This window comes from Anabrus simplex, chromosome 1 (genome assembly GCF_040414725.1).
Source record: "Anabrus simplex isolate iqAnaSimp1 chromosome 1, ASM4041472v1, whole genome shotgun sequence".
Classification (NCBI taxonomy): Eukaryota; Metazoa; Arthropoda; class Insecta; order Orthoptera; family Tettigoniidae; genus Anabrus; species Anabrus simplex.
This window is the reverse complement of record NC_090265.1, coordinates 1639487871-1639514314: the sequence shown is the minus strand read 5'-3', so window position 1 is coordinate 1639514314 and position 26444 is coordinate 1639487871. Positions and strand designations below refer to the sequence as shown.

Below are 26444 nucleotides of genomic sequence, written 5' to 3'. Positions count from 1 at the left end.
TTTTCCGATTTATTTTTAATTCTTCCTATTTTTGACCAATATAACCTCCAGTACAATCAATACTCTTCCCCTAGGATAAAGGATAAATTCTTATGTGCTTGTGTAATTTACCCAACCTTATTTTCAAGCGTTTTCATTTGATTTATTTCGCGAATGTATCGTCCGTCACCTTCGTGTATCGTGTTTCCTGCTTGCTACAGCAGCGTGTGTGCTTTATGGCTGGGGATTCGGGATGGCAGGCAATCGTCCTACAAGCAAGAGAGGCTAGCGAGCGCTAGCGACTCAGTTAATCGGGACGAAAGAATGAGTTTCTTATAGTGTGGTTCGCGCACCAATAACATCGTTTCTGTGCATAATTTCGTTGCAATTGTATGCCACATGTTTTTTCTAGTGGTTCTATGCTTTTCCCTGTGTCAGTCGTATGTTAATAGTGTATGAGACATACCGATCTGTTTTGTATGTGCTAGTTTTGCGTATTTCACTGCATTTTTGTTTATTCTTACTTCATAGTTTTAATGAGTTGAATGTATTTCAGGGAGTTGTGTCGGTGATAATTTCTGGTATTTTCTCTTCACGTTATGGCCAGGAAACATAACAAACGTTATCTCCATGTGTTCAGAGATACCTGTAAAATTAAATTTCCGTTCATTTTACAGTCTAATAAAGGACACTATTATGCGAATCACCTCGGGAGATAAATTTTGTCAAGTTATCGAAATTTCGAGATATAGAGAAACGTTTTTCATCATGTATAGCACATAATTGAATCGTGTATCTACGAGCTTTTACTGAATGCATTATGTTTGACGGTACCGGTACTTAAAAATACAAAGAAACCCTTTTATGGCATCACTTTAATTATAACCCTTATTATAGTAACTTTTTAGAAGACAGGATACAGTACATACAGTAGTGAAATAAGAAACATAGCTGCGTTAACACATTCTCTTCTTTTTGTTGCGGTTAACCTTTCCTCCCTTCACGTTGAAACTTTTCGTCAGTACCACGCAGCCGAGTTTCGTAAATGGAGCTTGTCATCCGCGGCTTCTGGGCTTGCTTTCGTACGTGACCTGTAAGTAATTAACACCCGAGAAACGGCGAGGCTTTGCCGATCACTAGAAGTTCGAGTTGTTCGGTTCCTGTCATATTAGTTTCCAGCTTCACTGGAACCCTTTCTGTACTTGTTAACTGTTTCTCATAAACCACAAATGCCGAATTGCATAGTTAATGTTGCACAAAATTCGAGTTACATAGTATTTTTTGCTTCAAGGGAGGAAATGTTTGCTTCGAGAAATCGAGAATTCGCATAACTGAATTTCGAGAGTAGAGAATAAAATACACGTGAAGAATAGGACAAACGTCCGGAAAATCTAAGTTAGTTCGAGATAGTGAAAATTTGAGTAGAGTTTCGGGATATCGAGGTTCGACATTATTATTATTATTATTATTATTATTATTATTATTATTATTATTATTATTATAACATATATATAATTCGCTGGGGCCATCAAGGACCACGTTAAGTCTTGTTGCATTTGACACTGAACTTGGCCTTCTTTAGAGCCCAAATTTCCCTCATTCTTTGTGAGTGGGCCTGCTTACGCTCCTCTGTCCAAGGGGCACCGTGTCTTCTCTTCGGTTGCTCGTCTCAGTTTAGCCCGTTCGTCAATATTTTCTTGCGGAAGAGATCTCTGTTAAGGGCGTCTTCAGCTGAGATATGTAGCATTTGCAGGTCTTCTTTGGTATTTCTAAACCAGGGAATTGTGGTTTTCGGGTTTGAATCAAAAAAGTGAAAGATTTCTTTAGTTAACTTTCTTCCGTCCATTCTTTTCAGATGACCGTAAAATCGTGCCCGTTTTTTTCTGATTGTGTCGGTAATTTTCTCTATTTTGCTGTAGACTTCCTTGTTGGATCTCTTTTGATGGATTCCATTTCTGTACTTTGATCCCAAGATTCCTCTCACAATTTTGCGTTCTTTTTTCTCCAGTTCTTCAAGGAGTCCTTTGTTGGCATTTAGAGACAGGGTTTCGGCTGCATATAGAACTACTGGCTTCAGAACTGTTTCATAGTGACATATCTTGGTGTTTTGGGAAAGGCATTTTTTGTTGTAGATTGTGCGGGATGTTTGGTAGGCTATTTCCAGTTTGCGTACTCGCTCCTGAAGTACTTCTTTGTCCAGTCCAATTTTCATGATGATCTCACCCAGGTATTTGAATTTGTCTACTCGGGTGATGTCCCCGTATTTTGTATGGAGTTTTGGAGGAGCCTCTTTGATGTTAGTCATTACTTCTGTTTTCTCAAACGATATCTGCAAACCAGTTTGTTCGGCAATTTCCTTTAAAATTTCAACTTGAGCTCTAGCGGTTTCTATGTGTTTTGAGAGAACAGCAATATCATCGGCAAATGCTAAGCAGTCTGTTGCGATCCCCTTGGATTTGGTTCCTATTCTCAATGGACTATAGTTGGTTTCCTGTAATCTCATCCGCCAGGTTCTGATGATCTTTTCAAGAACACAGTTGAAGAGTATCGGGGATAGCCCATCACCTTGTCGGACTCCTGTTTTGATGTCAAAGGAATGTGAGAGACATCCGTGGAACTTCACCTTCGATTTTGTATCGGTCAGGGTGGCTCTAATTAATGCCAGCAGTTTCAAATCAACTCCAAATTCATTTAAGATGTTTAGCAGGACTTCCCGGTCAATGGAGTCGTATGCTTTCTTAACCACAAAGACAGACACATACTGCTTGGACCTTAGTGTACAATATCTGATGATCGTTTCGAGATTTTGGATCTGCTCGGCTGTTGAGCGACCTTTTCTGAACCCTCCTTGGTATTCACCTATTTGATGTTCGACTTGTTATTGTTGTTATTATTATTTGTATGTATGTGTCATAAATTAGTGATTAGGTACATTTTCTTGTAACCATTTTAGGGCCTGTACTACGACAGCCAGATAAAAGTGCGGTATAAATTTATTTGGCAGTTTGGGCATTTATCTGGGAGTTCGGTTGAAACCCCGTACTACGACTTTCGTTTATGTGCAATCTGGGAAAATATTCTCGAGTATAGCTATGCCGAAGTTGGAGAGGCTGTTAACGCTCTTATCTGGCACTTAGCTCTTATCGGGGACGCTACGGTAAAGAATCAAGATGGCTACTCATGAAGAGGAATCTACATCTGCATGATGCTATGCGAAATTAAGTTGTTACAATGTAATTTTGTGTATATATTTATAAAGTATGTCATGCTTCCTGTTCAGCTATCACAGAATTCTTAAATATTTCCCAAGCTAGTAAGTTGTTGCTACTGAGTATATCACTAGTACACAAGCAGGCAATCGTAAGCTTCATGGGTAGCCATGGTCGTTAGGGCAGCAAAGCTTGCTGCTAGGCAGTTTTTCGTGGGTTCGAGTCCCAATAGTCTAACATTTTTTTTATCTTGTAAATGGTAGTCGGTAGGGTACTAGAGGTGATAGTACACATTTCCTAATCATTAAAATGCGTGTCAAAAGCGTGGGTTCTATTCCAAATCTATCCACGACGCACATGTGGAGTAAAGGTATACGACGTTGTTCATGGCGATTCGTCCGTCGAATGAGGATGTTAAGGAGGTTATATTTCTTTTACTTCATAACAACTTGCTACAAAAGTATTTACGCTAAAGTGAGATAAATGCTTTCCAGTTACTATTCTCACATTGTATTGAAAAGAAAGAAACTAACTGTTTATTCAATGAGCAAACAATAAATTGAATTAATAATAAAATTAATGAACCCACGCTGCATCAGTGACATTAATTACGAATATAAACTTTACTTTCGTCGTAACGCGCAACCTCGTAAATAGTACTAGACAAAAAAGATACGTAACCTGAATTGTAACTTTTGCGTCCAGGTTACATTTTCAATCTTTTTATTTTCTATAACAGTTTCAGTTTCGTTATACAGTTAATTAATTTTAACATTTCTTCATATGTGTATATTTCAGTCCTAATTTTGTTTTTGACCTGGACTTCCACATTATAGCTTAATAAGAGTCTGATATTGGATTTTATAATACAGTGTCAAAAGGAATAGAGCTAAACAAACGAAAACACCAGGGAACATGTATACAACCGCGCTAAATTTCACTATATTTTCAGTAACCTTATTACCAACCCAATAAAAATGTTACTACATCTTCCGCATTACAATACCGTCGTTAAAATCCGTTGGTAGTACGCAAGAAAATATTTAACTTGTAATTTGCAAAACTGCAGCCTACGTATCTGGCTGTTTATCTGACAGTCGTAGTACAGGCCCTTAATGTTTTTTAGTTTAAGATTTTAAAGTTAATGATCAAATCACGTAACTGTAGATATGCATGCCTTTTATCCTGTCCTTTTTTCACTTAGACCGTGGCGCAAAATATGTGATGAAATCCAAGAATTAAAAAATCTTCCTATTTTTGATTTCTAAAAGTTGGCAGCTATGAGTACCATATCTGAAGTACTTATTTGATTACTATTTCTATGAAGAAGCTATACCAAATGAATCGAGAGTTACTATAGTAGCCTCATTTTACAAAGGAGAGGGTGATAAACATCAAGCAGATAAAGGCCAGTCAACTTGACACATGTTGCATGTATGCGTATTCTGGGAAAGAATTCTTTCTGATTATATTTAACTTGTTTATGAAATACAGTAATTGGCTTGATAGAAGGCAATTTGGATTTTGGAAAGGTTTTTTTCTATTGAGGCTCAGATAGAAGTATTCCAGCAGGACATGGCAGATGCTTTTAGATTCACATCATTGAGAACCCATGCAAGTGCCCAGATGGTTTTTCTCTTCCCAGACGGCAGTGGAGGATGCTAAATCGAATTAGGACCGGCCAAGGTAGATGTGGAGCCACTCTCTTCAAATGGGGATGGAAGACATCACCGCAATGTGACTGCGGACAAGGGGAACAGACAGTGGAACACCTTGCATTTGAGTGTCCTTTGCGTAGTTACAGAGGCTCTATTGAGGACTTAAACTGTGTCTCAAACGAAGCTCTTCTCTGGCTATTAAATTTTGACATGGAACTTTAGTTACGAGCTTGAGATGGTAGTTGTATATATTGTAAATAATATTGTATTCATCATACGCTAAATAATAATAATAAATAGTGGATTGCATCACTGATTGCTGCTGACTATCTAAGGCTTTTGATAGGTTAAATCATGGGAGATTACTGATGAAAATGAGGGCAATTTAATTAGACAAGAGTGGTTGAATTGAGTGGCTACATTTCTAGAAAATAGAACTCAGAAAATTGTAGTTGATGATGATTTATGTGAAGCTGTAGTGATTAAGAGGGGTTTCTGCAAGGTAGTATTATTTGACTTCTTTTCTTACATATACGCTATATATATATATATATATATATATATATATAGGCTTTTGTGGATGATATTGTATACCGTATATAGTAGTAAATAAATTCCAGGATTCTAATCGAATGCTAAGACTTAAGCAAAGTTATGAGGTGAACAGCTGACAATAGTATGATGGCAAACTGGGTGAAAAGTGTGCAAGTTTCACCAATAGGAAAAGTCCTCGCAGTTTTAATTACTGTGTTGATGGGCTGAAAGTACTTCATTGGGATCACTATACGAAGGCTATGCCGAAAGTTTTTACCAGCCTGTAAACCATAATTCTGAGGACATTTCAAAAAGCGATGTTTCTTGACCTTGGAGCATTCACGTTCAACCCTTCCCAGCGGTGGTTTCTCTACACCATGCGAGGAGAGCACTGCCTGTGCTGAGTCAGACACGGTGCAAGATGGATCTGTTGCGCTGTGATTTTCGCGCAATGATTTTCTGTGATAATAAAATAATTTAAAGTGCCAAAGAATGCCATTCTTCTTTGCTGCATGTTTTTGGTGAGGATTCTCCTTCTAGGGCCACTGTTAGAAATTGGTTTAGCGAGCTTTCAAGGGGTCAGCAGTCGATTGAAGATGAACCTCGTCCTGGTCGCCCAGCAACAGCTTTGATTCAGGAAAACATTGATGCTGTGAGGAAAATCATCAAAGAAGATCCACATCTTACATTTTGTGACAGTCAGGGGACCTTAAATATTGGGTCAGCAGCAGCGCAGATCATTTCTCACAATTATTTAGGCCTTGCCAAGAGATGTGGGTTGTTTATAGGGAAACTTGATGGAAGGAGGAGGAGAGGAAGACCCAGGAAAAGATGGATTGATGATGTTGAGGATGACCTTAGAAAGTTAGGAGTTAAACGTTGGAGAAGAAAAGCTGAGGACCGAGATGAATGGAGGCAGGTGATAAAGGAGGCCAAGGACCTACAAGGACTGTAGTGCCGACCAGTAAGTAAGTAAGAGATGTGGGTGCTACATTCACTGACAGAAAGCCAAAATGAGGCGATAATGGACTGCTGTGGTTTCATGCTAGACAAATTCAGTGGAGGGCAGTCCCAAGACACCTACAATATCGTTAGATGATGAAATATGGGCCTACCATTATGACCCTGAAACAAAGACAATCTTTTGTGTGGTGCTTTCCATGGGAGGAGCCGCCCACAAAAGTTTGAAGTCGGAGCTCTGGAAAGATGATGGTGACAACGTTGGTTTTTTTAATTTTTTTTTATTTCTTTACGAAAATGGGTCATCCCACCTGTGACCTTGGACACACGTCGTATAGTCAATGTTGAATGGTACGTAAGTGATTGTCTTCCCAAAGTCCTCGCCACATGGAGGTAACGGCACCTGAAGTCCAAGAGTGGGCACCTCTGCTGCATCACGACAATACGTCTGCGCACAGGGCTGCCAGAGCAATGGACTTTTTGGGAAAGGAAAAAGTGTTACCTCATCCCCCCTTATTCACCTGATCTGGCCACATGTCAATTCTTTCTGTTCCCTAAGATCAAGGAAAAAGTTTGTGGGCAGTGGTTTTAGTCAGATGAAGAGGCCATTGCAGCGTACGAGAGTGCACTAAGTGGCATCCCAAAAGAAGCTTGGACTGAGATGTTTTCTAGGTGGTTTCAGAGAATGAAAAAATGTGTATACGTGCTAATGGAGAGTATTTTGAAAAATTGTAATTGTTGTTTTGCAAATTTTCTCACACTCTGCTAAAAACTTTCGGTGTTACTATAAGCAACGATATTTATTAGGGTAACTACATTGAGGTTGTAAATGAAGATATCTTCATGTATGTGTCTGATAGGAACAAATATGCATCAGCCATATCATATATAAAGATAGGAACATCTTCATATGGTTCAAAGGTTATTTGCTAGGGGTTGTAGTAAGGATGTAAGGGAGAGGGCTTATAATATAAATGGCACTAGGAAAGTTTTGCAATACGAAAAAGATTGGCTGGACACCCCTGTTATGGTGAGGGGTGAAAACCGGTCTAGAAGACAGCAAGGCGCGACCTTCACACCAGTTGTTACCAAGCAGTGGGATTAAAAGCAAGTTAATATGTCAGTGCGGTCTAAAGGTGAATATCGCGCAGTTGTCCGCTACAATTTTGCCCGTGGATTAACTATTGAGCAGTGCCTGGAGGAAATGACTCCTGTGCTGCGGAAAGACTGTCCACATCGCATAACAATTTTTCGTTGGTACAGAGAGTTCCAGAGGGGAGATTTTGGGGTTGAAGACTACCCTTGTTCTGGGTGACCATCTGAGTCAGTGACTGAGGAAAACATTGAAGCTGTGAGGAAAATGTTGCAGCAAGAGAGGCGGTTGACATATCGCCGGATAGAAGAGACCCTCCACATCCCTGCACCAGCTATTCATGCAATTCTACATGACCATCTCCATGTTAGAAAGGTTTGTTCACTTTGGGTGCCCCATTCACTTTCAGAGGAACAAAGGGCACATCAAGTAAATTGGTGCCGAGAAATGCTAAAACAGTTTGAAAATAGGACTTCGCGTAACGTCAATAGCATTGTTACAGGTGACGAAACTTGTTTTTATTATTACGATGTCCCAATAAAATCCTAGAACAAGGTGTGGCTGTTTGAAGGTGAGGGTACTCCTGTGACTGTGCGAAAGTCAAGGTCAGTGAAGAAAAGGATGATTGCAGTATTCTTCACTAAACGGAGCATCCTGACTCGGGTTGTGCTAGAAACACAGACAGTAACTGCAAAGTGGTACAGTGAGACTTGTCTGCCTCAGGTCATCCAGGCTCTCAAGCAGCTCCGTCCGAGGTCACGGCTCATCACTTGGCTCTTGCATCATGACAATGCTTGAGCACATCGTGCTAATGTCACAATGGATTTTCTTGCCAGATCAGGGTTGACGGTGCTTGATCACCCTCCATACAGTCCTGATCTTGCCCCATGTGACTTCGCACTCTTCCCAGAAGTGAAGATGAAGCTGAAAGGTTCCGTGGTTTCCCATTTTCACACCAGGCAAATGCTGGGGCTGTACCTTAATTAAGGCCACGGACTCTTCCCTCCCATTTCTAGCCCTTTCCTGTCCCATCGTCGCCATAAGACCTATCTGTGTCGGTGCGACGTAAAGCAAATAGCAAAACAAAACAAAAAAATATCTGAAAGGGCGGCGTTTTTCATCCCACAAGGAGCTTCTGGCAACATGGGATCAAGAGTGTGAAAATGTAACTGCAGAAAAGTGGCAGAGTTGGTTCAGTGACTGGTTTCAACATATTGAGAAGTGTATTGGGTGTGGAAGAAAAAATCTTGGCCCCTTACTGACATTTTCAGTACTCGAATTACTTATTTTTTTTAAATGATTTAAAGTGGTTTATATGCAAAATATTTACACTGCTGAAATCGGCAGTCTTTTCCGAAGCTTACAGTATAATTTGTTTTGGAATATTGTGTGAGGTAACATACAGGACTTAGAAGAGAACAAATTCCCTTACGCTCCAAAGTGTTTAATTAGACATTTTTTCGTCTGTTGCTACATAACCTTGGCAACAGCCTCACACACCCCCCACCCCCTACAATAAGACATCAAGATACACGACATAATCACTAATACCTACGTCACTTACCTCTCTTCATAAACTGACGTGGATGGACTAGAACGTACTAAGACAGTTCCGAGCTGGACCCGCGCGTAGACAAAAGGGGGAGAGAAGGACAGAAAGGCAAGAACCCATAACCCCGATGAATGAAAGAATGGATAAAAAAAATGGGGTTTATTATCAACATACAGTATTAAAATGAAAACAAGAAAATGGTAAGCTGCTTTGAAAAGTTACATAACTGCAGGCAAAAGTATATCGAGTAGGACCATGTTCAGTAGCAGAGTAGGTTTTTGTATTTCTCACCCCAATTCAATTTAGTATGACCACACACGAATACAGACTTGCTCCGAAAATGCATGAAAATGTGACGTGGAACACGTTACCAAAGGAACCATAAAATGGAACCACCATGGGATGATATAATCGTATAAATACGAACCGCACACATATCGAAAGTTAGTATTCCCGTGCTCCAAATGAGCGTCAACTCGAAGCTAGCGCGTCACAACAATAATGCAAAAAGCACAGCCTCCCAGAGGAGCAGAATCAATATTCAAGATGATGTTGCCACAGTTACAGAAACAAAACACAAGCGCTGACAATAGAGCAGATAACAGCCATGAGATATAAAATAGCACATCACACAGCCCCAAACCAGCCAAGTAAAACGAAAACAAAAGAAAAAGAAAGAAAAATTAAAATTACGAGATACGGAGAGTACTATAAACCGTACTCAGGCAGACAGCACAGGCACGCACACATACATACGGACAAGAGCAGAGACCCAATATAAAAATTGACCCAGACTAGGTCGGTGTGTCAAGGCACGCGACGTATATCATGGGCTCGTGAGCTTGGTTGGAACACCACAGATACAATGCTGGACCGCTGCAAAATAGGCAAGGCTGATCCAAATAGAATCGCTACCCAGGACAAATATGAATTAAACCCCATAGCGTCAAATCATACAATATATCAATGCTCAATCATGATTCAAAACGACGAGAAAACAGAAGTGCATGTTCTCAAAACCCACAAACAGACCCAAACAAACGGATAGGTAGATACCACTCACCGCTCTCGCGCGTGTGCACGCAAAGAAAGAAAAAATTTAAAAAGGACACAAAATAAATTAAGAGCCTGCAAAGACAGGTAATAAAAGACTACGGAAATGCAATCACATAGAACCGTTCTTGTAACTATGGCACGTGAACTGAAATGAAATGAAATACCTGGGAACAGCACATCCGGAATCTCAAAATATTTACGTCAATTAGAATGACCCCCAGCAGAGAGCCGAGCGTTGAAATAAGTAAATCCAAGATAGGAGCAATTCATAGATCAAGAAGCACATTTTAAATCCCAGTTTTCTCAACATTTTCGATCCCTGTAGTGTTGGTTTCACGAGCAGACCAACTTAACACTCGGGAAGCGAGAGACATACTCAATCACAACACAGATGGCTAGAGCGCCATATTCAAGGAGAAACTAAGTTTCACGTCACATTTTGGTAATGTTATCGCTAATGGTGACGACAGTCAAGGAGAAGTAAAAATAAAAGAAGTGCATTACCAAGGCAGGCTTGGTGTGGCACAAGCGTAATTTCTCTGATCCGCCTAATTTAATGGCTGTGACATTAGGGCCCGGTTTCATCAACACATGTTAAATATATACTAACAAGTAGTTAGTTAATACGGATTTAAAAATTTAACATCTTGTTAGGTTTCTTGCGTTTCATCAAACTTTTCTTGTGAAATGTTAACTAATCGACTGTTAACTCTCCCAACATTGCGAACTGGCGTGAATCAAGGAGGCAGTGGTACGAACATGCTGTTTTACAGCGCGCTCGATGTGCTTTTGTTTGAGTACAGCTGTAAAATATGGTGCGTGAAGTGAAACAGAATCGTAGTTCTAATTTTTCCTCCTTCGAAAAAGAGTTGTTAATTGAATTAAGTTAGTAAATATATACAGGGTGTTTACAAATGAATATCGGAGTTTTAACGCCTTATAATATTGAATACGTTAAACTTACAGTTATACATTATATGTCAAATGAAAGAGCAACTCAAACAGTTTTGTTTGTTGGCACCAGTGCGCATGTACGTGCAATGGTTTCGCCGCAATCTGCTAGACAGCGATAGTAGTACGTCGTTATGCCAGTGAGGTGACGCACCATTTTGATGGAAAATGAAGTTCTCTGGCTCATTTTCTTCCAACTGAGGGAAGAGCCATTGCTCTAGTGTATCGAGGTAAGAAGTACCAGTTACAGTACGTTCACCATAAAAGAAAGGCCCATAAACCTTGACACTCGACAAACAACTCTACTAACAGGGCTTTAGAAATTCCAGCATTGTCTCCGACCATTATGTGAAAAGAACCAGTAGCAAAAATCGTAATATTATCAGTACCTGCAACATTGCAGAAAGAGGTAAGTTTCTCTTCGTCGGATATTCCAACCTCACTCGAATTTCGTCAACAACCTTAGCAAAGACTATTTTCGATAACCTGTATCTATGAAGAAATTCTGCATCCATCAAATTTTCAGTCATAACGTCGCTGACCTCTTCTTCGATCAGGATTGTTGTGTAAAAGATCTAAATATAGCAATTCCGCATCTAAAGGGAGATTCACAGCAGTCATTTTGGAACATGTTGCTAAATGCTAATGTTAGCCATTTAACATGGGAAATTGCTGATGTTAACTTTAATATGCAGTTTAACATATGTTAACATTAACAGTTGTTGTTGAAACGCGAATTTTCTTAAATCGCATGTTAAAATGATTTAACACCTTGTTAAGTACTAACATGTGTTGATGAAACTGGGCCTAGAAGTGGAACATTGTTGAACTACATAAATCTTTCTTGCCAATCCTGAATTTTGGCTGTCATTTTAATATCTATCAGTCAGGTGCTAAGTTCATCAAGCTAGAAATGGTTAACAAATAATTGTTCTCTGAACGTTTTATCGTATTCATTCTGTTGTACTGTGCGGGATGGTAAAGAAACTGGAAGTCTGTTTTGTGACCTATGGAATTTTCTTGTCTCACTTATCTCCTGCCCCCTCCAATTACCTCACAACAATGTCTATTTGTTAACAGTGATCACCACCATTCTTATTCTATCCTCCACTGATGAAAGGTCCAGCGAAGAATTTTGGACCCATGATGTTTCTTTTATAAGAACTCTATTTATGGGTTCTCACAGCAAGTCGCTGCTCTCCATCTGTTTCCTATACTTTCATATCTTCATTCTGCTTGTGGAAACTGTGTGTGACGATACCATCGGGAGAAATGCTGACCCACAGCTCGTGTATCATTAAGAAAGAGAATTCTTGGACTGTACTGGACTTTAGATGACAGTAACTTACCAGCCAAAGTTCTAAGTTGAAATATTTCACAAAGCTGATGAGATAAATATATTTAAATATTTGTAGATTAGTGTGTGTGTAGATGTTATGAAAGGCATTACGGCCAAGTGAGGAAAGCAGTAGTAAAGTAGCCTACTTCACTCATAATGCGTAGTACTCCTCATTTTGGTGCTGCCATCTGCTTTTGCCTGTATCTGCATGACCTTCAGTGGTTCTATATAAGAATCCAACCAGTCTCTTGGCTGATAACCTAACAGATATATTGAAACTTGGTATTTTGGATGGTATATAACTAGGGAATGGATTTTTATGTGCTAAACATCTTGAAAATATTAATTTTGTGTAGTAAAAAATTCAAAATGTGTACAAAAATTATAAAAATATCACCAGTCATGCTGAGACAGTGGTGAGTTAAAATAGTTTGCTGTTGCAGTGAACAACAGACTTTCTCCAAGTATTCCATCACAAACCAATGCCAGTGGTTTTGGAATATTGCATAAAACATATACAAATAACAAATGTAAAAGATCCACCAATTCAGTACACAATTTTATTGAGATAAGTTATTACCTGACAGCAAATACTAGTACATGTTTTGTCCACTTAGTGGACGTCTTCAGTTAAATACCATCAGTACTAAACCATTTACACTGAATTATTAAAGAGAACAATGGGGAAATTAGCAGATGACTCCATTAAAATGTAGAACAAAACGCCAAATTAAAATATGAATAGAGTGTGATCCATCAAGTCGTAAAACGTCTCGCATATTACTGGCAAACTAATCATAGTCTTAAAATTGTTCTTTGATGTGTTGATACACAAGGTTTTGATGTAGTGAGAACCAAATTACATGTCACATACAACAGTGCCTAAAAACTTTCAAATTAGGATAAACATCCTCCAGTGGCATGGATAAATCTTATTTTATGTTGTGGTGAATTTCGGTACCTAAGTACGGAGCCAACTTGAAACTTTTAATATATACATTGCACGAAGCCGGGAGAAGGAACATTCACCACCACAGGAAGATAGTCTTGCAGATTTCATCAAAGGAATGCCACCGAAACACAAATGATCAATTTCACAAAGGTCTTCTTGCAAGCACTCAAGACTATGGGAGTACCAGGTCATCTTATTTGCCTTATGAGAAATCTCTACTCTGATCAGGAAGCTACGGTGAGAACTCTATATGGAACAACTTAATAGGTCAAGATTGAGAAAGGTGTACGTCAAGGCTGCGTATTGTCACCTTACTTATTCAACTTATATGCAGAGTATGTGATGAGGAATGCCAAATTAGATGAAACAGAAACTGGAGCTAAAATTGGTGGGATACATATAAATAACCTTAGATATGCTGATGACACCACCCTGTTGGCAGAAAGTGAAGAACAACTTAATGAAGGTGAAAGAAGAAAGTGCAAAAGCTGGACTAAGGTTGAATGTCAAGAAAACAAAGATCATGGCAACTAAACCTATCACCTCCTGGCATATAAATGGTGAAACAATGGAGGTTGTTCCTAGTTTCAACTACTTGGGCTCCAAAATAACTGCTGACAGCGATTGCAGCCATGAAATTAAGAGACGCTTGCTCGTTGGGAGGAAGGCAATGGCCAACCTTGATAACATTTTCAAGAGTAGAGACGTAACTTTAAGAATGAAGATTTGTATAGTGAAGGCTATGGTCTTCCCAGTAGCAATGTACGGAAGCGAAACCTGGACAGTAAGAAAGGCTGAGCGCCGAAGAATAGACACATTTGAACTATAGTGTTGGAGAAAACTCCTTAGAGTTCCGTGGACTGCGAAGAGATCTAATAAGTCCATATTACAGGAAATCAACCCAGGCTGTTCACTGGAAGGTCAAATACTCAGACAAAAACTAAAGTACTTCGGTCATATTATGAGAAAACATGATTCACTGGAAAAGACCTTAATGCTGGGGAAGACCGATGGTAACAGGAGAAGAGGACGACAACGGATTAGATGGATTGATGGCATCAAGGAAGCCACGGCTCTCAATTTAGGAAGACTTCAGAAAATAGTATACGAGAGGAAGAAATGGCGCACTTTGGTCTATGGGGTCACGGAGAGTCGAAAGCGACTAAACGACCAACAACAACAACAACTTCTTGCAGGGACATAGAATCATCTAATGTTAATTCTTGTGCTAATTAAAATATATGTATTTTGTGGGAAACATTCTTAAGCTCTGGACTTTTCAGTTTGTAACCACTGCATGATACAAATACAACATAAATTTAAAACTATAAAACGTGCACTATCAAAGTGCAAGACAGAACAAGGTAAAGAAATGGATGTGGAAAGTAGGTGGGCCTTGACGAGGAACATGGCCTTTTGTGGATTGTATCCCACAAAAAGAGGTTTAGCCACAATCATTAAATAAAAAATACATAATAGGGAAAAATAAATTAGTCACAAATATAATAAAAGCAAAAGAAAATGATGCTGACATTGTTCAGTGCAAAGCTGAACAGAAAATACACAATGGTGAACCACAAAATACAAACTAGGCCTATAATGTTGTTTATCTTCATAAACTAAAAATATTGAGGTGTCAAAGATGTTGACAATTCTGAAAATGAGGAATAAAAAGGCAACTTCTGATCCACTATGCAGAGTAGATAAATTGCCATGGTTGTGCTGAGGGCATTAAAAAACTTAACAGTGATGATCCCTTCCTCTTTATTCATTAGGATAGTCCCATATCTGTAAGTCCAGGCTGCCGGATAATTGCATTTTAAAATAAAAAAGGTTATAACGTAGCTTGAAACTAAAAAGGAAGTTGAAAGTGAAGTGGGAATGTATTCACGATTGAAACAGCAAACAGAAACAGGAAACAGAACAGCAATTTTAAAAGGCCAATAAGCGTGCAAGATTGAACCTTTCAATTAGTGGTGAGCAATGCTCTCACTCGAGACTGTCACGAGAATCTAGAGGCTGATTTTCCTGTGCCGCGATCTATGCGATGTCCCAGTAACTAAGAGTGTAAGCTTGATAGTATACCATAAGCAGTTATTGCATGAAATAACATTCTCGTATTGTGACGTACCCACTCTTGCCCACAGATGTGTGACAAAATGTGACGTGGCGGGTCACCTTAATTTTAATATAAATAATCTCTCCTTTACTTCTCCATAAACTATAACTCATGGGTGCCAGCCTTCAAGCTTATGGCTTGAAAACAATAGTTGATGATTAATAATAATAATAATAATAATAATAATAATAATAATAATAATAATAATAATAATAATAATAATAATAATAATATGTAATGAGACTCTAAATACTCCCAGAGTTGGGGTGATGGAACACTAACCATTAAGTACACACTAATGTGGAAGTTAAGGATCATTATAAGAATTTCAGAAAATGCTAATTAAAACAACTATTTATTAGGATGAAAAACATGACAGCGTTTTTACGAAATCTGAACTTACGGATGCAAAAGAAAAATTGAATGAAATACAATTTAAGAAAATGAACTGTTATGCAGAGACTTGCAGTAATTTATGCCATTAGCTCACCATTTGTAGACTCTGTTATCTGGATACGATCTATGTAGCAGCTGATGTTTGATGGACGTCTCGTACATGCGTCGTCATCTCTCGTTGTTGGTACCAGTCCTATTTCTGATGCGTGCATAGTACACTAGTTGTAATACGACTTTCCTGACTTTAACACTTCCCACAGTACTCCTTACACAAAGTTGTAATGAGTCCTAATTTCAATAGCAAAACCACCTTGGGGTTACGTTCATGGAGAGAATACACTTGTATTCTTCCGTATTGCAGAACTGTTGCAAGTGATAAAAATCATTGCTATCCGTATTGAAGATACTGAATGTAGGATGTTAAAAGGTTAGTTTTTTCCCACCTATTCAATACATATAAATTTTATAAATTAGGAATTTATTATTGATTCCACTTGAGACATGTTTCGCCCTTCATTGAGGGCATCATCAGTCAAAATATCACCTCAAGGTAAAAAATCAGGTAACTGGTTAGTAGTTGACAGTACAAATTAATACCCTCCGTCACACTACACCTTTTCTCCCTTAATTGTTTTAATGTAAATATTTTTTAACTTTTTATTTCCCTATGATTGTGTCAACTGTTTCTCCAGAGCACCACTGCCGAACTCTACTATGTTAATTTTAGGCATTGGTGCTGACTTTTCATCTATAAACCTATATGTTCAACCATCACTTTTGTACAACTATTTCCCATACTTAATTTTTGTAATTGTATTAATATGTATTAATTTGTACTGTCAACTACTAACCAGTTACCTGATTTTTTACCTTGAGGTGATATTTTGACTGATGATGCCCTCAATGAAGGGCGAAACATGTCTCAAGTGGAATCAATAATAAATTCCTAATTTATAAAATTTATATGTATTGAATAGGTGGGAAAAAACTAACCTTTTAACATCCTACATTGCAGAACTGTAGCGTAACTAAATACATAACAAAATCTCTCCTGCCCTATACCAGTCAAAACCGGTCTCTCGTTGACTTTAACTCTCGTCATTGAGATAAACAGGTCTCAGTGAGATTAATTTTGAGTAGTGCTCTACTCAGATGCGAAGTGCACTAAGTTAAGATCTTCAGCAGTTAAGACCTTCTCCGATAAAACATACAGCCCTCTGATGATAGATTAGAATTGTCCGATAGAAAAGGCCGATAGAATCCATTCCAGCTCTTGTCGTTGATGTATATAGGCTCCAAAGTCTCCCTACATCATCCATATCACATGGTCAAGTAAGATCTGATGCATTATCCCTTCTCCTATCCATTTGCTGTGTATACGTTATCTTGCTTCATAACGTCCATTCACATAGGTTGAACTTTGAAAAGTAGGCGTTAACAAGGCTTTAACTGTCTCTTCAGAGTATGGAAGGGGTAAGGTCTCTTCCAAGCTTGATGATGTACATTTCCTGGTAATGGACTAAAATTAGCATTGTGAATCCGGTCACCTGACCTCGCCTACAGCCCTTTCCTGTCCCATCGTCGCCATAAGACCTATCTGTGTCGGTGCGACGTAAAGCAACTTGTAAAAAAAAAAAAAAAAAAAAAAAAAAAAAAAAAAAAAAAAAAAAAAAAGAGGTGGACGTCTTAGTTGAATAACCCTGTGTAATTTATTAATAACTGTAGATAGGATGTACACCTACTTGGATACCTCGCAATTGTCGTCGACAGGATAGCTTCTTGTGATGCAGGCCGGGCCGGAGGTGTTCTCTGTGACAATTCTCCTTCAGCGATGTGTGTTTTTAAGTGCTGGATCATCCCACAAGTATTTCTGGTTATGTGTTTTACTTCTTTTGAATAAGCAATCCAGTGGGCTGTGCTATGCGGCATCTCTTAAAAATATACTCCACCCATTACTTACGTTCAGTTTTGGACATCGTCTTAAAGTTGTCGCACACAATGAGACACAATTACACGTTGCACAGTCATACCAAAGTACCTAATTATGATGCAAATACTCTCTCTATAACATTGTAAGGAATTATTTCTTTCATCACCAAAATGTCAGTAAACACAAGCAGTGGTCATGTGGTATTGAATGTGGGGTCTGTTAACAGTGTACACCTACCTGTTGAAAGAAATGGAGCATACTCAGGCATTTTAGATTACACTTTGCACTCATGCACAGTTGTGATTGTGTATGCAGCAAGCGTACCCTGCCACATCTTGAGTTTGAATAATGCATGCCTTTAGTATCCAGTTAGGTGTACGTACAGTAGCAGTCAGTTTCTGTATTTAGCCTACTTATTCGTGTACTTACCACTGCATACAATGCCAGAATGTGTATCCTTATGTTATACTGTGTCAAAGTAGACCTCATACTGTATAGGCTTTTGGGCTTATGCATTGTCAAGAAAATAAGGTGAAATTCTGTAAGTTTCGCAGAGAACTGTGCTCTGCGTCCTCAGAAGAAATCTTGACTGTCCACGAGAAAGGCTTCTTAAATAATGACTCTTTAAATTTATACATTATAATAGAAGTGGAAATGGTACGTTCATTCGCCACCAGATGGCTCCCAGGACATGGCACAACGCTAGCGCTCGAAGCGGAAGCTGACCGAACCATCAGAATAGTCAAAACGGTTCACATAACTTGTGTACGTAAAATATGATGTAGACAGATGTATGGACATAGACACAAGCCTGGAATGAAAAATTTGGCGACGAGGAACGTACGAATTTGGAAAACACAGAGACGAAATAACGATAGTAAAGGCACAGGGAAGGGAACTACCTACGTAAACTCTTGATGGCTGGGATATCCTCTGTCTCAACACGATTGTGTTTTTTTCTCTTAGCCATGTTGTAACATTCTATGTTTTTTTTCACACTAGTTTTAAGCCTATTTTGATTTTCTAAATGTTGATTCTTAGTGTGCCATATATGTTAAGGACACTAGGTTCGGGGCCCTGACCTAACTTTAGGCTAAGATTTATTTTCGGCTGATGATGCTTACGACTGTTAAGCGAAACATGTCCCATCGTACAACGCCTGTTGTAATGTTTATTTCCTAAATATAAGGAAAGATAAGTATTGGAAAGGTGGTGTTAACTATTATTCTTGTTTTAATGTTCATATTCTGATGTCCAATACGGTCTACAATGAGATTTATTACTTGTAATGTCCTAAGGAGCCATCTGGTTTCTTTCTCACTAGAACATCCAAGAAAGGAAGGCATCCGTCAGACTCCATCTCCGTGAATTTTATTGAAGGACACTTATTTCATCTTCCGTTACAGGTGTTGCCACAATATGTCATATGCTATAAGTATTACCCTACCACAACAGCTGTATTTGACACTGCAGAAACCATTTATTCTCAACTACGCATTTGGTTTTGTCATGCATACCTTGTATTACGCTATTCCAAATTTATAATAATATAAGAAATTTATTTTAACTCGACCTATTCAATACAGTACAAGATGTTAACATATTAGTTAAACAACATCATTAAAAATAATTGAGACATGTTTCGCCCCTTCTATGGGGCATCATCAGTCATATCAAATACCTCAAAATTCTACCAGACGTCTGGTTGGAAATTATAAAAATTTGTAGCATGAGTGAATACATTAAAAAACATTTACAAGATCTTATCATTAACAAAATTTTTAAATTGATAAAAAAATGTTACACTAGTGAACACGTTGGTGAATTTTCTTTCAAAACAAGGCCGTCATATGTACAGTATTGACAATAATGGTAGTTAGTCTTACTTGATGCTAAGTCCGAAGACGGTTTAAAATTTATGTACAAAATATTAGGAATGAATGAAGAATACATATACATATAATTACAATTTACTGTATGCGTATTTTATATTTTTTGGACCTCAATATTACGGTCCTGCTGCAGTCTAATCAGAAATGGCTTCAAGATGTGAAATACCGGGCGAGTTGGCCGTGCACGTAGAGGCGCGCGACTCTGAGCTTGCATCCGGGAGATAGTAGGTTCGAATCCCACTATCGGCAGCCCTGAAAATGGTTTTCCGTGGTTTCCCATTTTCACACCAGGCAAATGCTGGGGCTGTACCTTAAGGCCACGGCCGCTTCCTTTCAACTCCTTGTCCTTTCCTATCCAGTCGTCGCCATAAGACCTATCTGTGTCAGTGCGATGTAAAGCCCCTAGCAAAAAAAAAAAAAAAAAAAAAAAAAAGTGAAATTTTGTATGTGATTTTATGACCAGCTCGTGTAAAAATATTGCATTACGTTGTAATTCAACTTGGATGTCTGTGTTGACAAATTATATTTTAGACTCAAACAAAATTGTTTGTCAAAGTATCCATAGACTAATCACCTCCATTGGACACTCTCTATGAAGACGGAGTGCCTAGTGCATGTAAACAACAGTTGATATTAGATTAAAAATGAACCATGTTGTAAAAAAAAATTAAAATAATGGCTTGAAATGGGGCGGTTGAAATGTCGTTAAATCTTCCCAGTTGACTAGTGTTTTTAAGTTTTTCCGTGTGTTTATGTTGTTGAAGTATGGGATTTCAGTTTTATTGGTTGAATGGGCGACAGTCGAAAACGTTGTGCGTTGTAATTAATGTTGAGCTGTCTTACGCATGTGAGAATCTGAAAGGAAGGAATAAGTCCTTTATTCGTTGAGTGAAATGACGGGAAAAGAGAATGAATGCGTTAAAGAATTGGGACTGTGAAGTTAAAACTTACCTTTAGTGTTGTTGGGTTGTTACCTTATTGTAAAGAGGTTTGTAAAGCACTGCCTGTCACTAACGTCTTGGAGGAGGGGAGTGGGCCTATGATTGGTGCATGGGAAGGAGTTTTGTGTATTGGAGGGAGAACAGGGGCGTGATAAGTTGAACGGCTTAGTGGGGGGGGGGGGGTGCTTGAAGAGATTGTTTTAAGGACGTCAACTAGTCTTTTGTCTTTCAGATTTAATTTATTGAACAAAATTATTAATTGTTCATAAAGAGGGCTTCATTTGTTTTCATTACTTGTAATAATTACGCTATTCCCTCGATGAATTTCTTTCAGTGTTCTTGCATCACATATCTGATCCATATTTGAATATTAAAACATATAGCATCCATATTCACGTCTTACTACAGCATATCTTCCTATTACCTTATTTCAATCACTTCATTTAAATTCATTCTCAACTCTATATCGCTTGCTCAATTCAATTAAACCAACATCATAACCATTCTTTTTATACCATAACCTCATCATAAATAAACACATTTATTAAGACATATAAAACTCTGTTGCAATTATATCAGCTTATTGGGATCATCTTTCTTCTTATAGAAAAATACTTAACCTCTATCACTTCATAATTCCATTTGATGACGTATTCTGACAAGGAATAACTCGTAGCAATCATAATTTCTCTCTATTTCATCCCATAATGATGCTAACTTAAGCATGAATGGCTTCACCAAAAACCCATTAATGAAATCAAAGGTATGCTAATACTCATATCCAGCTGTGTGTAATCTACATTGCTTCTCGCAAGTAGTCGTATTCTAATTTGCTATCATAATCCAGTAGACAGATGTTTAGCCACCCACTTCTTTCTAGATATCAATCTTGTCATAACTTAATATATTATCATTCAAATGTATCACTTCACTGAGTCATTTCACTTCTTAAGTATCTCACACTTACCATAAATTATATTAGATAATTACGTCTAGCTTAATTAAGAACTAATAATAATTCGTAAACTTAGCTCATCATTCAGCAATCACGTTGTCCTCTGCAGATCTCCTCCACGTCACATCATTGGTCACTGTTAATAAAAAGAAATTTGCAGTTCTAACTTTTTGAAATAAGCATTCTTATCAACTGGCTAAAATTTTCAGGAAAAAGAACATGAATGTCACATACAAAATGGATAATAATGCTAATAAGATAATTTTCAATTCAGATAAGATAGAGAAAAAATGTATATTTAATAAATCAGGAATTTACAAATTAACATGCCAAACATGTAAACAAGGATACATAGGACAGTCTGGAAGAAGTTTGGCTATAAGGTACAAAAAAACATGTTAATGCGGTTAAACATAAAAGATGTTCGGCAATGGGAGAACATATGGTTGAAATGAATCATAAATTTACAGACATTTCCAATGACATGAAATTATTACATTCGGCCAGAAAGGGAAAATTAATGAATGTTTTGGAAAATTTAGAAATTTGCCTTACACAAAAAAATGTTTGAATCAAGTTCAAATGAGAGAAGTGCAGAAGGTAACCCACTGCATAGACTAGCATATGATCATTTAAGGAAGAAAAAGAAAAGAAGAAAAACTTGAAGATCCTACATTTATATAGTATTCTCATTCAGTTCAACCAAAATTTTATGTATTGATTATTTTTTTCTCTTTACTCTTTGATATGGTGTATTAAGACAATACTTCTTTAAATTTTAAAGCAAAAGATTGTGTGATATTGGTTTTTTCTTTGATCTGACCACTGAGGAAGGGAATGGTTGAGACTTCCCGAAACATGTTTGGTTTAATAAATCGTTTTTCTTTCATTTAATGGGTGTATTGATCAAGGCGGATTCAAAGAAACTATTTTAAATAGTTATATTATACATACATCATTGGTCGTCGACTGGCTGCGGTCCGTAGAACGGCTGGAATCTCTCCTTTTATCAGGTCTGGTCTTTTGGCCGGTCCATATTCATCTCCAGGTCGGTCCACCTCAGAATTAGCAAGTCATCTGCTTCTTCATTCTTGAGCTAATGATAAAATCCAAGAAATCCAACCAGTAATCGTTCATTTTTAAGACTTTTCAAATTAATAATATTCTCTTCTCAATATCCCTCTGTCTTATAAATTTGGTTAAATAAATATTTTGTACTGGGTTCAGTATCTCCAATCTTTTTTTTTTTTTAATCTGTAATTTTTAGGATATTTCTATTCTTGAAGGTTTAATTATCTTTCAACTCTTCTTCTCGGAATATGGTTTCTGTATATTTTTCTCTTCTAAAAGCTCTGTTGTGATGAACTTCGACATATCGTTTCACTTGGAATTGGTCCAACTGGTGAACGTATTTTGAAGAAATTTTCGTACTTTACGCCGTATCTACACTCTTCACCGTCGAATAACAAGTATTAGGCTGTATTTATCCTTTTACTTAAGGTAATATCTTCATAATTTCGACTTTTGTGGCAATTATTCTCCTCTTCTATCGCAGCAGAACTAATACACGTTTGATCTCTATTCGTTCAATTTTGTAAGTGTGAAAATTATAATATATTTCAAAACAATTCATTTGATACTGTTCTGTCCTTTCCTCACAGCCTTTTAAAATTGTACGTTCCAGCTTGGTCATGGCCTCCTATAAACTTCCAACTTAATATTATTTTCTATACAATTCCGGCCTGTGCGGTCCATACCTCTACTTGACGCCATTTTGAAACACATCAGAAAATGCAGTGTGCACATTTTCTTCCCCTAGTTGGATTAAATATATTGCGAGCAATTCTAAATGTGACTTTGCATTTTCTGTTCTTTGTAATCTCTGTTTTGATTTCTCCGAGCATCGGATTCTAATTCCTCTATGGAACGGTATCGATTTATTTCTCCATGGTTAATGTTGTATTTTCACTCTGAATCTTCTTTTCTTTGATCATCAGCTGTAATCCCACTAATAATTTTGAATACTTTCTCTTTCATAGTTTACAGTTCAATTCAGTACATGTTTAGTAACTTCCTTTTCTTCCTTGGTGGTTTGAAATTTCCTCTGGCCTGTTTGGATTTTATCTTTACCTCTGAAGTCATTTTACCTCCTTCATAATGATATGCTTGATAAAGCTTCTGAAATACATTTCGTTTTTGTTACAGCTTACCTTGTCCATGATATTATCATCTTAGGAATGTGGAAATCTTCTTGTTTTTGCGTGTCATTTTGACGCAAGTTTATGTCTTTCTCCATTCTCCATTCGTAATATCTTTGTTTGCATGCCTCTGATGTCTCTCTTCCAATCTTATCTGCTTCAGCTGATTGCGTTGCCATTCTTCTTGTATAGTACCCGCAATAATTCTCACTGCGTTCACCTTTTACTCCTGTAAAGTTGGCTAGAAAATAGATCTTTAAAATCATGGAAGTTATGGTGACCAGTGGTGGCTAATACGACAGTGTTCAGAATAAATGTATAGTCATGTATACTAATTTCACTGTGTTGTAACAGTTTTGTTGTAATCACAAAATGGTGTATGCCCCACCAATCATTGTGACATCACAAATTTAGATTCAGTCTCAAAGAATATTTTCATCCTTTGCCTTTTTATAGCCATTTAAATATAATTTATAGTTACAAAGTTATGAAGGCAAACTTAAATACTTTTCCATGCGATGCTTGAAATTTTATGCGGGCCACAGTGCGCGAGCAACACAGAAGAGGTACAGTATTCTGTAAAATCTACCTTTTATACATAATCTTTAACAATAGGGAAGTGAAGTGCATAATGCTCACTGTTGACCTTTTGTGTTATTTCAAGATCCTATCAAGGTCATTGGACCTTACTAAGATTATAGCAGTTTGGTATTACAAATTATTGAAATGACAGCATTGTTGTTTTCACATCTATCACCTCATTTTGTAGAGTGCTGTGATTTGTTAAAGGTAGTACAGTAAATTTTACTTACTTCACATCTGAATCCACAAATTTCTCAATTGAAAGAACTAAATACCTAATAACTTTAGTTATTCTGTAAAGTTATCCTTTTAATAAAATATAAGTGACCCTCTTTTTTCTTTTTGTAGACGACTTCATGAAGTATATGCTGGTTCGTCCAATCACTGTGGTAATGGAACTAATGGTGAACAACCATGTCATCAGTTTTATCAGAACCACTTGCACCAGCCAACACCTCAAGGCTACCAGTTTTATAGTCATCAACAAGGTCAGGCTCGTTGTGAAAGTCCCCTCTCACCATGCTCACCTCACCAGGGTGGAGGAAGTTACCAGAGCAAACGGCGATACCACTCGGGGCGTCATTCTCCCCCTATGTTGCATCGTCCGCAGCGTGGGCGTCGGATGAATGGAATGTTATTGCCAGTACCTCAGGGTGTAGCTCCATTTTACACAGCACCAGATCGTTTCTTATCCAGAGCTCACCTTATGCAAGTCACAAGAACACCGTCACAACTTACCACAGGCAGTGAGTGGGACAAGGTGAGGAAGATTCATCTTATTGTTCTAATATGCATATGTTTATATTAAATTTCAGTAGGAAGATGGCTTTTATCCAAATCATTATGAAACCTACCATATTTTTTCTGCACAGCTGTGTTTGGTGAAAGAAAATTGCTGTTGGTTTGAACTCTGATTAGATAGTGTTATTCTATGCTGACTTGCCATATGTGAGAATTTGAAAAATTTCTGATCATTTGATATTATTTTACTGAAAAAAAATTTAGACATGAAAAATGAAACAAAAATTAACCATGGAACATGTGTAGTGCAATCAAGCAGTTGTTTTCAGATTCCTCAGATTACAATAAATGCGTAATGTAGCCGAAAAATCACTTTCAAATATGCACAATTACCGTATTAGCCCAAATATATGACAGGGTTTTTTAACGTTAAAATGTACACACAAAAACCGTAGTAGTCTTTTACCAAATGTGATACAAGGTATATTTGTATCATTACCCAAATCAACTGGTTTATGTGGTGGAAGTCATATCACACATGACAGCTGAGCTCAAGGACATGATAAACTTCAATTTCTTGGGTTTTGACAATATTTTCCAATTTATGGCTGGTGATTATTGTTATCGACTGGTAGAGTCGAATACTTTCAAGACTGATATACAATGCATTTGAGGACGTTTAAGAATCGACACTTGCATTCAAAACCATATTCTCAAATACAAAATAATGTTTAAAACTCCAGCAGGCACAATGATAAATTTATGCCATTCAAGGCTTAAAAATAAATAGACCGATAACATAACGACAAGAAGATAAAACATGAGAAGGGATTTTCCCATCGTGTTGCCTGCTTGTCAGTTTATTTTATTATGTAAGTCAACTGAAAAACAGATCTAATTCACTGTTATCATTTGTTAGTATATAGAAGAATAGAAATTAATGTTTTATCTGTAAAAATACACCAATATTAACTATTCAACGATAGATAAATTTCATGGTCATCTCTAAACAGGGTAGCACAGGATGTTCCCAACCTGTTCTTTATTCTCGTCTTCAGAACTTTTCAGAGAAAATCCCTGAGAATTGGATAGTGAACACATCCAACAAACGTATTTGAATATTTCTTTCAGCAGTCACAGGGTATCGAGGCTTTTAAAGAAGGTAATGTTTTTACATTTTGAATACTGCTATCGCTTCTTGTAATTGATTGTTGCTTTGCTTAATGCCATTGCATTGAATCATTAATCCATTAAATTTTGGTCACAATTCTAGTCATGGTGGATCGTGTGGAAAGGAGAGCATTTTCGTTGCTTTATTCAAATAAAGGAGATATTTTCTATTTGACGAACAGAAATATTTTTGACACCAGAAAGGACACAAAGATCAGAACATATGAAAAAAGTACT

At 37.5% G+C, this 26444-nt stretch overlaps 1 protein-coding gene across 2 annotated transcripts in view; it reads left to right on the top strand.

Moving 5' to 3' along the window:
• LOC136858645 (poly(A) RNA polymerase gld-2 homolog A) overlaps positions 1–26444 on the top strand; it is a 384677-nt gene that overhangs the window by 106135 nt on the left and 252098 nt on the right. For both annotated transcript variants that reach the window (XM_067138357.2, XM_067138358.2), the window contains exon 4: positions 24645–25056. In XM_067138357.2, coding sequence (XP_066994458.1) covers positions 24645–25056 — 412 coding nt within the window. The remainder of the gene's footprint in view (positions 1–24644; positions 25057–26444) is intronic.